Below are 14,979 nucleotides of genomic sequence, written 5' to 3'. Positions count from 1 at the left end.
GGGATCTGCAACCCTATATAGGTGGGACAACATTATGAACTAACCAGTATCCCGGAGCTCTTGACTCTAGCTGCATATGTATCAAAAGATGACCTAGTCAGCCATCACTGGAAAGAGAGGCCCATTGGACACACAAACTTTATATGCCCCAGTACAGGGGAACGCCAGGGCCAAAATAATGGGAATGGGTGGGTAGGGAAGTGGGGGGTAGCGTATGGTGGACTTTTGGGTTAGCATTGGAAATGTAATTGAGGAAAATATGTAATAAAAAATATTAAAATTTTAAAAAAAACACAGTGACAAAGAGATGGGAATGCTTCAGGGTTCAGGAACCATATTTTTAAAAGATATCATGAATAACTTCTTAAAAAAGATATATACCAGAGGCCTAAGGCTAAGAACCAGTGATGGCTCAAGGTCTCCTGCTACCTGAGGAGCGAACTTAGAGCAGTTTCTAATGATTTATTTAAAATATAGAATCAAAAGTACCAGTTTGCAGTTTTGAAAGATTTATTTCAGCAATGCACCAACATCAGATGGTGCCGAATCCAACACGTCTTATGTCCCCATGATATAAACAAAAGCCATCCAGAACTGTGGATTGGAGTTCTACCTCGTCCCCTACTGACATTCAGATTTTCTTTTTTCCATTCTCATTATCTTACAGGAGACAGGGTGCTAACTCATTTTACTTGTCCTTTGCTTGTACTTGTCCAGAACGTAAAGCAGCTTGCAAGTCTTCAAACCTAAAAACCTTAGTAACTCCTACACGAGTGGCGATGCCAAAGAGCAGTGCAACAAAGAGGAAGTAAATACGACCAAAGAGTATTCTTAAATACACCACTGGCTCTAGGTTCTGTTTTATTGTCCGCCTTTGAACCGGAGGGGACCCACTGTCTATGCTCCCACTCTGTCCCTCTGTTTTACACTTTGGAGGGCTCCAACCAAAATGACAATGACAATTCCGACGATTGTTACACACTCCTCTGAAATTGCATTTTTCTGGGGTGCAGTCATAACCCAAATGAGATGAACTTCCATTGCAAGCTCCTCGATCACAGAACTTACCCCTGGCGCACGGGGTACCATGTCTCACCAATCCAGCATCTGCTGTTTCTGTCCCACGATGTTCATCAAGCCCAAAGCAGGTAGACCCAGAGATAACCGATTGATGGAATGAAACATGTTCTTGCAAAAATGGAAGATTGGTGACATTGGTACACTGCAACCTTCCACACAGCTTGTCCTGATCAGAACAAGCATTGAATGTGAGGCTTTCTTCTGCTCTAGTACAATGCCCAAATCGAAACCGTTGTTTGTTGATTTCATAGCACTTAATATTAGCATTCTTAGCATTTACACCAAAGATTTCCATGCATTGTACATTGCGATCAGTGCAGTTACCTTTATAGCAGTAACCCTCTTCTGAGCATGGTGTCCCATCTTGCAGATAAGTGTCATCTGGGCAAATGAACCTAGCCCCACTACAGTACTCTGGAAGATCACATATGTTCTGGATAGGTCTGCAAAGGGTCCCAGAAGGACTGTAAGTGCAGTTTGCACAGCATAATTCTTTATCACAAATGCTACCAGGTGTTAACCTGCAATCATTTCCACAGCAGGGATCTGAATAACATGCTTTTTGGGAGCCGCAGTCACACTGCTCTTCATTATCGATTTTGAAGTTTCCACAAAAGTTATAAGTAAATGATGTATTATAATAAACATGACGGTCATAGAAAAGACATGGCATCAGATCAGGAGTATTAAGTATGTTGCTTATCTCTGCAAGGGAACAATTGCTGAAAGCATCTGTTAATTGAGGATTTCTGGACATAATGCAGGTGTTCCTTCTCTGGCAGATACAGTATGCCTCATCATGTTTTAGGCCTAAACTCCTTCCAACACGATTGGTTATTATAATAGATAAAAATAAAGGATTTCGACCATGTTGACCAAGACAAATTAGGGCTGAGGCAGAACATATACTCCTCTCAGCTGGATTAACTTCATCATCTCTTGGCGAATTCCTGTTAATTATAGCTCCTGCATCAGGCCTAAAAAAACGATAAAATACTGACTCATAGAAAGTATGAGCCTGCCCTCCTGGAACTCGAAAATCATGTTGAAATGGATCAGCCTCGGTATACACAGTCATGAGAAAGACATAGTACCGCATATGAAGATTGGTCAGATAGGTGTCCATTAAACTAATGACTTTAAACAAATACCCGACAGTAGATGCAAGTTTGTTACCTCCAGAAGCACTATACACAGAATGAGTTGCTTGAAAGTGGCCTTTTATAGCAGCTGGATGTGTAGCGTAGTTCTTACTAGATAGTCTGGGAGCTCCATCCGCATATTCCAATCTGGAGAAGGGAGGACCTGTATTATGGCTCCAATGCTTCCATGCATTCATAGGCCCTGTGTCATCAGACTCAGATACTATCTGAGAAACAAGGTGTTCAAAGCTCTGTGAATCATTGAGGGGTTTGATTTCATAGGTAAGGTCATCCAACCTCATGACCCCTGACAGGCCCCCATAACAAGTATCCACACTGACCATGGATTGCGGGATCCCCTCCAGGTAGCCAATATAGTAACAATCTACAGGAAAAAAGGGGTACTCCATCTGTAAGGCTCCTTGGTCATCTTGAGTTGTCAGCAACAAGTGTCTGGGCCAAATGAGTGTCTTTCTTCGCAGGTGGATGATATGTCTCTGGCCCCGAAAACGCAAGCTATACGAGAGCAGTCTTTGTGCTTGAAGTCCTTTGGTATGGTAGATCTCCTTCCGAGGAATAACCACCTCCGATGAGATGTAACGCCAAGTGGGATGGCCTTGGGAACACCAGACTGGAACCAGGAGGAGCAGCCAGAGTGCAAACAGCAAGAGGAGGACCCTGGGGACCACAGGTCTTTCCACTAGCCTCATGCCCCAGGTCAGAGATAACATCCTGGGTGGAGCTAAATCCCTCTGCTGTGGCCACTGCCTGGTCTAGAAAATACTGACAGAGGACCAAAAGCCTCCTCAGGCTCCCAACCTAAGTGGTTACCCAGACAACTGGAGTTAGGTAACAGTCACTGGGTGTGGCAGGAATTGAGTCTGAATGTGTTACCTGAGGTTGAGGTTAAATATGGTCAAAAGGGATGTCTATAAATGTGCCTGGGCAAGAAAAGTCAGAAGCAGCAAGGAGTGTCTCAGACAGGCTCAATCCTTTCTTTTCGTTTTTGAAGTACAAAATATCATTTCCACATTTCCACATGAATGCATTTGGTTCCCAATGTGACTCTGGGTCTCTTTCTAGGAGTCAATATTTCTCTATATCTTGGCTCATGTTTTTCACAGTTGTTCTGATTTCTTGTTTTGTTTTGTTTGTTTGTTTGAAAGTTACAAGTAAATACTGTCTATATTAGCCTTTTAGCTATAAATGATTCATTTTATTTCTTCTAAACATATTTTGTTTGAGTTTAATTTGTAAACTATTTACAAATGAGGTTTTTTTTTTTCCTTTTGGGTGTTGCTCAAAAGTTTGGAGCTTTCTCTGAATATTGTGTTGTTGTTTCTCCAATATTATTAGACCTGAGAATTCTATCTGGATACCTGTGAACTCTAGAATTTTTAAAAATTCCATCTCTTGGGAACATTATCTCTGACCCCGTCGGAGGCCGAAGTGGATGTCCCCCTCCAACCTTTAGTATCTTTCTTTCCTGACTATTGGAATTTCTTCAAGCAAGCAGGCTGATGGGTTCTCAGCATTGAGACCAGTAGACTGTCGGTATGAACGTCGAAGAGTATGCCACACACTTTTTCCAGGTTCATCAACAGTGCTTTCTCGGCTCTTACTTTTATAGAAGGAAAAGCAGCCTCTGAGTTTTCTCCAAGAAATCATTATTGAAAGGGGTAAAAGATGGGTATCACCCTGAGTTCATGACAAGCCCTGGCTCAGACACGTGAGCAAGGTCTACAGCCCCAAAGATAGGCTGCCCTGCAACATGTATTTATAAGATAGGAGAAAACAATGGGTGGTGGGGGGTTGATCAACTTACTTCCTCTCAAACATATATATCTCATCTAAGTGTGCAGGGGAAAACTCTGCAGGGCTACTGGGATAACTGGTCACTCCCAGGAGCCTCATGAATAAGTCTCTGCTTCCACCTTGTGGCCATGAGCATTACTGCACCTGATACCCCTGGAGGTTCCTAGGGAAGAGGGAGGAAGTGACTTGGCCCCTGTCTGGTTAAGGTAAAAGGAGATAAATCCCTTCTCATTAATTAGGGTGATAGGGGGCATGTGCTCTATCATTGGTGACCAACTTGGGGACATGGGTTTATACCAAAGTCATCACTCTGAACTCCCATATCCTACATGGACATAGGACAACACCAAGTAGAAGGAGGTTTTAGGACTAAACTGAAGGATACAGATGGAGTTTCTAAACAACTAGGGAGTGCGAGGGCCAGACTCTCTAACCCTATGGAGTTCTGTCCTATAGTGTTACAAGGAGAGATTACACAGGACCCTAGCACTGATTACAGAGCATATCTCAGATGCCTTCTGCTGACCAGATGCATCTTCGCATAATCTGCCTAGCCAGACTCAGAAAATTGATCCCACATAGCCAAGTGGACTTTCGGGAACTGATGATTTAAAAACAGGCAGAGAGATGTGAGAGAAAGGAGAAGGAGAGAGAGAAAGGAGAGGGAGAGAAGAGAGAGGGAAACGGAGAAGGAGAGAGAGGGAGAGGGAGAAAGAGAGAAGGGACAGGGGCAAAGGGAGGGACAGAAGGAGGGAGGAGATAGAGAGGGGGATAAGGAAGAAGGGAGGGAGGGAGAGAGAGAGAATGCTAAGTCTTTCCATACCTGGGTCCCAATACATGACCTCTGATTACCCAAGCACATGGTTTCACATATCACAGTGGGGTTGGGATATAGATAACTGTAAATACTTGTGAAAATAATGGGGCTGAGATCTGGGGTTTTCATTATAGTTTCAAAGTCTCTGTACTGACTAAAATCTTCCACTGGCCCATCTCCAGCTTCCTAATCTGAGGGTATCAAATTTCCCGCTAAGTGTGTTTAGAAAGATCTCCACCTTTGTGTCCTTGTCTTCCAGTGCCCCACCTAGGTTCTGGTCTCCCACATCTGATGTCTTCTCAGTAATTCTGGCCCTGCGTGCTCCACAGTTACAAACCCCTTCCTATAATGAGCTCTGTGCTGAGCCATCATCCTGAATCAATCCACCTTAAGCAGATGTTTTGCTTACTTTTCCTGTGTCCATACTACAGAGGAAGGGTGGGCATGTAGAAGCTGAGGCATCTCACCTCACTCCAAGCACCCTCAGTCTCTAAATGTACCCTCTGTTTCCAGCAGTGCAACCTCAAGCATCTTTTATTCACTCATCTTAGAGGGCCACATGTGCTGTAGTGTTATAAGATGAAATTTAAAGCATTAATTACTCCCAACAAGCCAATAAAACAAGCCAAAAACATTCATCAGTCATTCCCATAGAACCTCTGAAGGATCTTCCTGCTCTAACCTTGGGTTTCCCAGGGCTGCTCTGGGATCACAGGAGCTGTCCTATTTACCAGCCAGAAAAAAAAAAAAATCTCTGGTCAATCCACAGAAAGGCAGAAATATGGAGAACCTTCTAGAAGAACAGCAACCCTTGACTGACTCTGCAGGGCAGTCTAAGCACACAGGTTCCTCTGAGCCAAGTCCCTGGCTGTATTCACTCACACAGGGCCCAGCAGTCTGGAGATGCCTGCAGCAGCAAGGTTCTCACTGTACCTCAGTCTCACAGCTCAGTCACTTTGCAGTCTCCCCACAGCAAATCACAACCAATGCAGTTGTCACCCTTGAGGCAAGCCATTCGAATCTCAGTGACTCCTGGCAAACACTGTCCATTTTCCCTGCTCATATGCTGTCTCAGCTCACATAAATTCCCTCCAAGCTCCTTCATGGAAACAACCAATTGAAACACAACTTAAAGTAATATGAAGCTCTGTCCTGTACCGATTCCTAGAACACCGCAGCTGCTAAAATCTAACTGTGCAATACAGAGAACTACCTAGATAATACCTAACCCCAATCTTCAGGTATCTGTTGAAGAGTCTTTCAACTATGAATTGCCAAGAGGGGTGTCTGTGTCTCCTACATCTTAAGGCATCTTTCTGAAGCTCGCACTTCACAGTGCCACATCAGCAGGGAGATCTGTATCCTTTGCTCTCCACAAGAGGGCAGAATCCTGGCGTCAACTGTGACAACCCTCTAGCATTAATTTCTATTAATAGATACTTTCCTTATTTACATTTCAAATGTTATCCCTTTCCCCTGTTTCCTGTCCCTGAAATTCCTTACCCCATCCCCAATATCCCTGATTATGAGGGTGCTCACCTAGCCCATCCACCCCCTCCTGCCTCCCTGCCATGGCATTCCTCTACCTACACTAGGGCATGAGCCTTCCCCAGATTAATGCCCTCTCCTCCCACTGATGTTCAACAAGGCCATCCTCTGCTACATATGGGGTTGGAGCAAAGAAATTCCTCCTTTAACATAACAGCCAAAACACCAAATGCACAAAACAAAGAAAGAATGTTAAAAGCAGTAAGGGGAAAAGGTCAAGTAACATATAAAGGCAGGCCTATCAGAATTACACCAAACTTCTCACCAGAGACTATGAAAGTCAGAAGATCCTGGACAGATGTTATACAGAAACTAAGAGAACACAAATGCCAGCCCAGACTACTATACCCAGCAAAACTCTCAATTACCATCGATGAAGAAACCAAGATATTTGATTACAAATCCAAATTTACAAATATCTTTCCATAAATCCAGCCCTACAAAGGAGAGCAGATGGAAAACTCCAACACAGGTAGGAAAACTACACCCTAGAAAGAGCACTAATCATCTTTCAACACACCCAAAAGAAGATAACCACACAAACAGAATTCCACTTCTAACAACAAAAATAACAGTAGGCAACAATCACTATTCCTTAATATCTCTTAACATCAATGGACTCGATTCCCCAATAAAAAGACATAGACTAACAGACTGAATACATAAACAGGACACAGCATTTTGCTGCATAAAGCAAACACAGCGTTACTTTTTTTTTTCTTTTTCTAAATGACATTTTTTATTAGATATTGTCTTTATTGACATTTCAAATGTTATCCCCTTTCCTGGTTTACCCTCTGAAATCCCCTATCCCCTCCCTCTCCCCCTGCTCACCAATCCACCCACTCCCACTTCCAGGCCCTGGCAATCCCCTATATTTGGGCATAGAGCCTTCACAGGACCAAGGTACTCTCCTCGCATTGATGACCAACTAGGCTATCCTCTGCTACAAATGCAGCTAGATCCATGAGTCCCACCATATGTTTTCTTTGGTTGGTGGTTTCGTCCCAGGGAGCTCTGGGAGTACTGATTGGTTCATATTCTTGTTCTTCCTATGGGGTTACAAAACCCTTCAACTTCTTGGGTCCTTTCTCTGGCCGCCTCATTGAGGACCTTGTGCGAAGTCCAATGGATGACTGTGAGCATCCACTTCTGTATTTCCCAGGCACTGGCAGAGCCTCTCAGGAGACAGCTATATCAAGATCCTGTCAGCAAGCTCTTGTTGGTATCCACAAAAGTGTCTGGTGATTGTCTATGGGATGGATCCCCAAAGGAGCAGTCTCTGGATGGTCATTCCTTCAGTCTCTGCTTCACACTTTGTCTCTTTAACTCCTTCCATGACTATTTTGTTCCCCCTTCTAAGAAGGATCAAAGTATCCATACTTTGGTCTTCCTTCTTGAAATTCATGTGTTTTGTGAATTGTATCTTTGGTATTCTGAACTTCCGGGCTAATATCCACTTATCAGTGAGTGCATATCATGTGTGTTCTTATGTGACTGGGTTACCTCACTAAGGATGATATCCTCCAGAACCATCCATTTGTCTAAGAATTTAATGAATTCATTGTTTTTAATAGCTGAGGAGTACTCCATTGTGTAAATGTACCACATTTTCTGTATCCATTGTTCTCTTGAGGGACATCTGTGTTCTTTCCAGCATCTGACTATTATATATAAGGCTATTATGAAAATAGTGGAGAATGTGTCCTTATTACATGTTGGAGCATCTTCTGGGTATATGCCTAGGAGTGCTATTGCTGGATCCTCTGGTAGTACTATGTCCAATTTTCTGAGGAACTGCCAAACTGATTTACAGAGTGGTTGTACAAGCTTGCAATCCCACCAGCAATGGAGAAATGTTCCCCTTCCTCCACATCCTCACCAGCATCTGCTGTCACCTGAGTTTGTTCTTAGTAATTCAGACTGGTGTGAAGTGGAATATCAGGGTTGTTTGATTGGCATTTCCCTGATGAATAGTGATGTTGAAAAAAATTTAAGTGTTTCTCAGCCACTCAGTATTCTTCAGTTGAGAATTCGCTGTTTAGCTCTGTACTCAGTTTTTTTAATCGGGTTATTTGGTTTTCTGGAGTTTAACTTCTTGAGTTCTTTCTATATATTGGATATTAGCCCTCTGTCATATTTAGGATTGGTAAAGATCTTTTCCCAATATGTTGGCTGCCTTTTTGTCTTATTGAGAGTGTCCTTTGCCTTACAGAACCTTTGTAATTTTATGAGGTCCCATTTGCAAATTCTTGATCTACAGCACAAGACATTGGTGTTCTGTTAAAAAATCTTTCCCCCTGAATCCTATCTTCAAGGATCTTCCCCACTTTCTGCTCTATAAGTTTCAGTGTCTCTGATTTTGTGCTGAGGTCCTTGATCCACTTGAACTTGAGCTTTGTTCAAGGAGATAAGAATGGATCAATTTGCATTCTTCTACATGATAACAGCCAGTTGAGCCAGCACCATTTGTTGAAAATTCTGTCTTTTTTGCACTGGATGGTTTTAGCACCTTTGTCAAAGATCAAGTGACCATAGGTGTATGGGTTCATTTCTGGCTCTCCTATTCTATTCCATTGATCAACCTGTCTGTCACTGTACAAGCACCATGCAATTTTTATTGCAACTGCTTTGTATTACACCTTGAGGTCAGGCATGGTGATTCCACCAGAGGTTCTTTTATGGTTGAGAAGAGTTTTTGCTATCCTAGGTTTTTTGTTATTTCAAATGAATTTGCAAATTGCCCTTTCTAACTCAGTGAAGAATTGAGGTGGAATTTTGATGGGAATTGCATTGAATCTGTAGATTGCGTTCAACAAGATAGCCATTTTTACTACATTAATCCTGCCAGTCCATGAGCATGGGAGGTCTTTCCATCTTCCGAGATTTTCTTCAATTTCTTGTTTTAAGGGACTTGAAGTTTTTATCATACAGATCTTTCACTTCCTTAGTTAGAATCACACCAAGGTATTTCATGTTATTTGTGACTATTGTGAAGGGTGTTGTTTCTCTAATTTCTTTCTCAGCCTGTTCATCCTTTGTGTAGAGAAAGGCCACTGATTTGTTTGAGTTAATATTATATCCAGCTAATTCACTGAAGTTTTTTATCAGGTTTAGGAGTTCTCTTGTGAAATTTTTGGAATTACATATGTATACAATTATATCATCTACAATTAGTGATATTTTGACTTCTTCCTTTCCAAATTGTATCCCTTTGATCTCCTTTTGTTGTCTAATTGCCCACACTCTGACGTGGGCAGCCTTGCCTAGTCCCTGACTTTAGTGTGATTTGTTCAAGTTTCTCTCCACTTAGTCTGATGTTGGCTACTGATTTGCTGTATATTGCTTTTATTATGTTTAGGTATGGGTCTTGAATTCCTGATCTTTCCAATACTTTTATCATGAATGGGTGTTGGATTTTGTCAAATGTTTCTCAACATCTACAAAGATGATCATGTAGATTTTGTCTTTCAGTTTGATTATATAGTGTATTATGCTGATGGATTTCCATATATTAAACCATCCCTGCATCCCTGGGATGAAGCCTACTTGGTCATGATGGATGATTGTTTTGATGTGTTCTTGGATTCAGTTAGTGAGAAATATATTGAGTATTTTTACATCGATATTCATAAGGGAAATTGGTCTGAAGTTCTCTTTCTTTGTTAGGTCTTTATGTGGTTTATTTAGGTATCGGAGTAATTGTAACTTCATAGAACGAATTGAGTAGAGTACCTTCTGCTTCTATTTTGTGGAATAGTTTGAGGAGAATTGGAAATATGTCTTCTTGGAACATCTGATAGAACTCTGCACTAAACCCATCTGATCCAGGGCGGGTTTTTTTGTTTGTTTGTTTGTTTGTTTGTTTTTTGGTTGGGAGACTATTAATGACTGCTTCTATTTCTTTAGGGGAAATGGGACTGTTTAGAATGTTAATCTGATCCTTTTTAACTTTGGTACCTGGTATCTGTCTAGAAANTTGTCCATTTCATCCAGGTTTTCTAGTTTTGTTGATTATAGCCTTTTGTAGGAGGGTCTGATGATGTTTTGGATTTCCTCATGTTCTGTTGTTATGTCTCCTTTTTCATTTCTGATTTTGTTAATTAGGATACTGTCCCTGTGTCCTCTAGTTAGTCTGGCTAAGCGTTTATCTATCTTATTGATTTTCTCAAAGAACCAGCTCCTGGTTTGATTGATTCTTTGTATAGTTCTTTTTGTTTCCACTTGGTTGATTTCTGCCCTGAGTTTGATTATTTCCTGCTGTCTACTCCTCTTGGGTGAATTTGCTTCCTTTTGTTCTAGAGCTTTTAGGTGTGCTGACAAGCTGATAGTGTATGCTCTCGCTAGTTTCTTTTCGGTGGCACCCATAGCTAGGAGTTTTCCTCTTAGCAGTGCTTTCATTGTGTCCTCTAAGTTTGGATATGTTGTGGCTTCATTTGCATTAAATTCTAATAAGTCTTTAATCTCTTTCCTTCTTTCTTCCTCGACCAAGTTATCATTGAGTAGAGTGTTCTTCAGCTTCCACATCAATGTTGGCTTTTTATTATTTATGTTTTTATTGAAGATCAACCTTTGTCGGTGGTGATCTGCTAGAATTCATGGGATAATTTCAATATTTTTTTATCTATTGGAGCCTGTTTTGTGACCAATTATATGGTCAATTTTGGAGAAAGTACCATGAGGTACTGAGAAGAAGGTATATCCTTTTGTTTTAGGATAAAATGTTCTGTAGATATCTGTTAAATCCATTTGTTTCATAACTTCTGTTAGTTTCACTGTGTCTCTGTTTAGTTTCTGATTCCAGGATCTGTCCAATAATAAGAGTAGGGTGTTAAAGTCTCCCACTATTATTGTGTGAGGTACCATGTGTGGTTTGAGCTTTAATAGAGTTTCCTTAATAAATGTGGATGCCCTTGCATTTGGAGCATAGTTATTCAGAATTGAGAGTTCATCTTGGAAGATTTTATCTTTGATGAGTATAAAATGCCCCTCCTTGCCTTTTTTGATACCCTTTGGGTTAGAAGTGGATTTTATTCGATATTAGAATGGCTAATCCAGCTTGTTTCTTTGAGCTGTTTGCTTGGAAAATTGTTTTCCTGCCTTTTACTCAGTGGTAGTGTCTGTCTTTGTCCCTGAGGTGGGTTTCCTGTATACAGCAAAATGTTGGATCCTGCTTACATAGCCAATCTGTTAGTCTGTCCTTTTATCGGGTAATTAAGTCCATTGATATTAAGAGATATTAAGGAAAAGTAATTGCTGCTTCCTGTTATTTTTGTTGTTAGACTTGGGATTCTGTTCTTGCAGCTATCTTCTTTTAGGTTTGTTGAAGGATTACTTTCTTGCTTTTTTAGGGCGTAATTTCCCTCTTTGTGTTGGAGTTTTCTCTTTATTATCCTTTGAAGGGCTGGATTCATGGAAAGATGTTGTGTGAATTTGGTTTTGTCATGGAATACTTTGGTTTCTCCATCTATGATAATTGAAAGTTTTGCTGGGTATAGTAGTCTAGGCAGGCATTTGTTCTCTTAGGCTCTGTATAACATCTGTCCAGGATCTTCTGGCTTTCATAATCTCTGGTGAGAAGTCTGGTGTAATTCTGATAGGCCTGCCTTTATATGTTACTTGACCTTTTTCCCTTACTACTTTTAATATTCTATCTTCATTTAGTGCATTTTTTGTTCTGATTTTTTATGTGTCAGGAGGAATTTCTTTTCTGCTCCAGTCTATTTGGATTCTGTAGGCTACTTCTATGTTCATGGGCATCTCCTTCTTTAGGTTACGGAAGTTTTCTTCTATAATTTTGTTGAAGATATTTACTGGCCCTTTAAGTTGAAAATCTTCATTCTCATCTATACCTATTATCTTTAGGTTTGGTCTTCTCATTGTATCCTGGATTTCCTGGATGTTTTGAGTTAGGATATTTTTGCATTTTGCAATTTCTTTGATTGTTGTGCCCATGTTTTCTATGGAATCTTATGCACCTGAGACTCTCTATCTCTTGTATTCTGTTGGCTGATGCTTGCACCTATGTTTCCTGATTTCTTTCCTAGGATTTCTATCCCCAGAGTTGTCTCCCTTTGTGATTTCTTTATTGTTTCTACTTCCATATTTAGATCTTGGATGGTTNTGTTCAATTCCATCACCTGTTTGGTTGTGTTTTCCTGTATTTCTTTAAGGGATTTTTGTGTTTCCTCTTTAAGGTCTTCTACCTGTTTAGCAGTGTTTTCCTGTAATTCTTTGAGGGATTTTTGTGCTTCCTCTTTAAGGTCTTCTACCTGTTTAGGAGAGTTTTCCTATAATTCTTTGAGGGATTTTTGTGTTTTCTCTTTAAGGGTTTCTAGCGATTTAGCAGTGTTCTCCTGTATTCCTTTAAGTGAGTTATTAATGCCCTTCTTAAAATCCTCTACCAGCACCATGAGATATAATTTAAAATCTGAATCATGCTTTTTCAGGTGTGTTGGGGTATCCAGGACTCACTGTGGGGGGAATACCGGGTTCTGATGATGCCAACTGGTCTTGGTTTCTGTTAGTAAGATTCTTACATTTGCCTTTCTCCATCTGGTAATATCTGTTGTTAGATGTTCTAGCTGTCTCTGGCTGGAGCTTGTTCCTCCTGTGATTCTGTTAGCCTCTGTCAGCACTCCTGGGAGTACAACTCTTTCCTGAGCCCCAGTGTTCAGAGCACTCTCTGCAGGCAAGCTCTCCTCTGGCAGGTAAGGTGCCCAGAGCTCTTGAGCTCAGCTCTACCTCCTAGCTGCAGATGAAGGCTCAAAGAGACTCTGTCCAATAAGCTCTGTTGCTTCTGTCACCCACATGCTCTCCTGTTTGAACTGGTCTCTGAGAGACCCAGGATACAAGATGGTACTCTCACCTGAATCCCGGGGTCAAAGTCCTCCCTGGAGGCTGACTCTCCTCTTGCGGGAAGGTGCACAGAGATCTGGAGCTCAGCTCTGCCTCCTGGCTGAAGGTGAAGGCCCAAAGGGACCCTGTCCAAGAAGCTCTGTTGCTTCTGGGACCCACATTCTTTCCTACATAGACCGGTCTCTGAGAGACCAGAGATTCAAGATGGTGCTCTTACCTGAGTCCCAGGGTCAGAGTCCTCTCTGGAGGCCGACTCTCCTCAGTGATCCTAAGATCCTGGGTATGCTAGAGTGCCTGTGGCATGAAGAGTCTTCTGGGGAATGTGGGACTGTCTGCTGAGTTTCCACTGAAAGTGGTGCTGGGCTGGCTTCAGCCAGAATGAACCCAGACTCTGGTTGGGGAGGTTTCCTGTCCTGTTGGCCCAAGCCCCTCTGGGTTGTTTTAGAACAGATGTTGCTTTCCACTCACCAGTGATCCCAAGTTTCTGGGTGTGCTAGGGTAGCTGCTACGTGGAGAGTCCACTGGGGACCTTGGGACCATCTGTCAAGTTCACACCCAAGGTGGCGAGGAGCTGGTGCCTACCAGAACAAACCCCGGGCACTTTTACTGACCCTTTAAGTTGAAAATCTTCATTCTCATCTATACCTATTATCCTTAGGTTTGGTCTTCTCATTGTGTCCTGGATTTCCTGGATGTTTTGACTTAAGATATTTTTGCATTTTGCATTGTTTTGATTGTTGTACCCATGTTCTCTTTGGAATCTTCTGCACCTGAGATTCTCTCCGCTGTCTCTTGTATTCTGTTGGTGACGCTTGCATCTATGGCTCCTGATCTCTTTCCTAGGGTTTCTATCTCCAGAGTTGTCTCCTTTTGTGATTTCTTTATTATTTTTGCTTCCATTTTTAGATCCTGGATGATTTTGTTCAATTCCTTCACCTGTTTGGTTGTGTGTTCCTGTAATTCTTTAAGGGATTTTTGTGTTTTCTCTTTAAGGGCTTCTACCTGTTTAGCTGTGTTCTACTGTATTTCTTTAAAGGACTTATGAATGTCCTTCTTAAAATCCTCTACCAGCATCATGAGATATGATCTTAAATCTCAATCTTCCCTTTCTGGTGTGTTGGGGTATCCAAGACTTGCTGTGGATGGAGTTCTGGGTTCTGGTAAACCTGCCTTAGAGGGTCACCAGAGAGTAATGATAGCACTACTTTTAAACAGGGGAAGATGATGAAATAATCACTGTGGGAAAATGCAAGGAAGACTCCAACACATCTAGGCATCTATGAAGGTCTCAAATCTTCAAAATCCAAAACCACCAAGAAAGAAAGAAAGAAAGAAAGAAAGAAAGAAAGAAAGAAAGAAAGAAAGAAAGAAAGAGAGGAAGAGAGGAAGAGAGGAAGAGAGGAAGAGAGGAAGAGAGAAAGGGAGAAAGGAAGGAAGGAAGGAAGGAAGGAAGGAAGGAAGGAAGGAAGGAATAAAGAAAGAAAGAAAGAAAGAAAGAAAGAAAGAAAGAAAGAAAGAAAGAAAGAAAGAAAAAGAAGGAAAGATTCTAAAAGTAGTCACCTGCACTAGGTGCCTGGGGAGTCACTCAGCAGCCCTAGACTGAGAAAGCTTGAAGAAAGTAAAAATAGAATAGTGTACAGCCAGTATCCTCTAGTTACTCACACTCAAACAGGGCCTCCTGACTGCTCTGAGCCTGTCCTAAGAACAGCAATGATGCTA

At 41.6% G+C, this 14,979-nt stretch overlaps 1 protein-coding gene across 1 annotated transcript; it reads right to left on the bottom strand.

The window, feature by feature from the left end:
- Nucleotides 1-499: 499 nt before the first annotated feature.
- On the bottom strand, nt 500-3,048 carry LOC110288617 (disintegrin and metalloproteinase domain-containing protein 21-like). The gene has a single exon (XM_021154913.1). It carries the CDS (start codon nt 2,951-2,953, stop codon nt 689-691), a length of 2,265 nt encoding a protein of 754 aa, XP_021010572.1. The 5' UTR covers nt 2,954-3,048; the 3' UTR covers nt 500-688.
- Nucleotides 3,049-14,979: the final 11,931 nt, after the last annotated feature.

The sequence above is a fragment of the Mus caroli genome, unplaced genomic scaffold (genome assembly GCF_900094665.2).
Source record: "Mus caroli unplaced genomic scaffold, CAROLI_EIJ_v1.1 scaffold_15431_1, whole genome shotgun sequence".
Lineage (NCBI taxonomy): Eukaryota > Metazoa > Chordata > Mammalia > Rodentia > Muridae > Mus > Mus caroli.
The sequence above is the reverse complement of the archived record's forward strand: the minus strand, read 5'-3'. Positions and strand labels throughout refer to the sequence as shown.

Bases quoted from the DNA above. Each gene is read 5' to 3' on its own strand.
- LOC110288617 (XM_021154913.1), bottom strand. From the start codon at position 2,953: ATGTTATCTCTGACCTGGGGCATGAGGCTAGTGGAAAGACCTGTGGTC.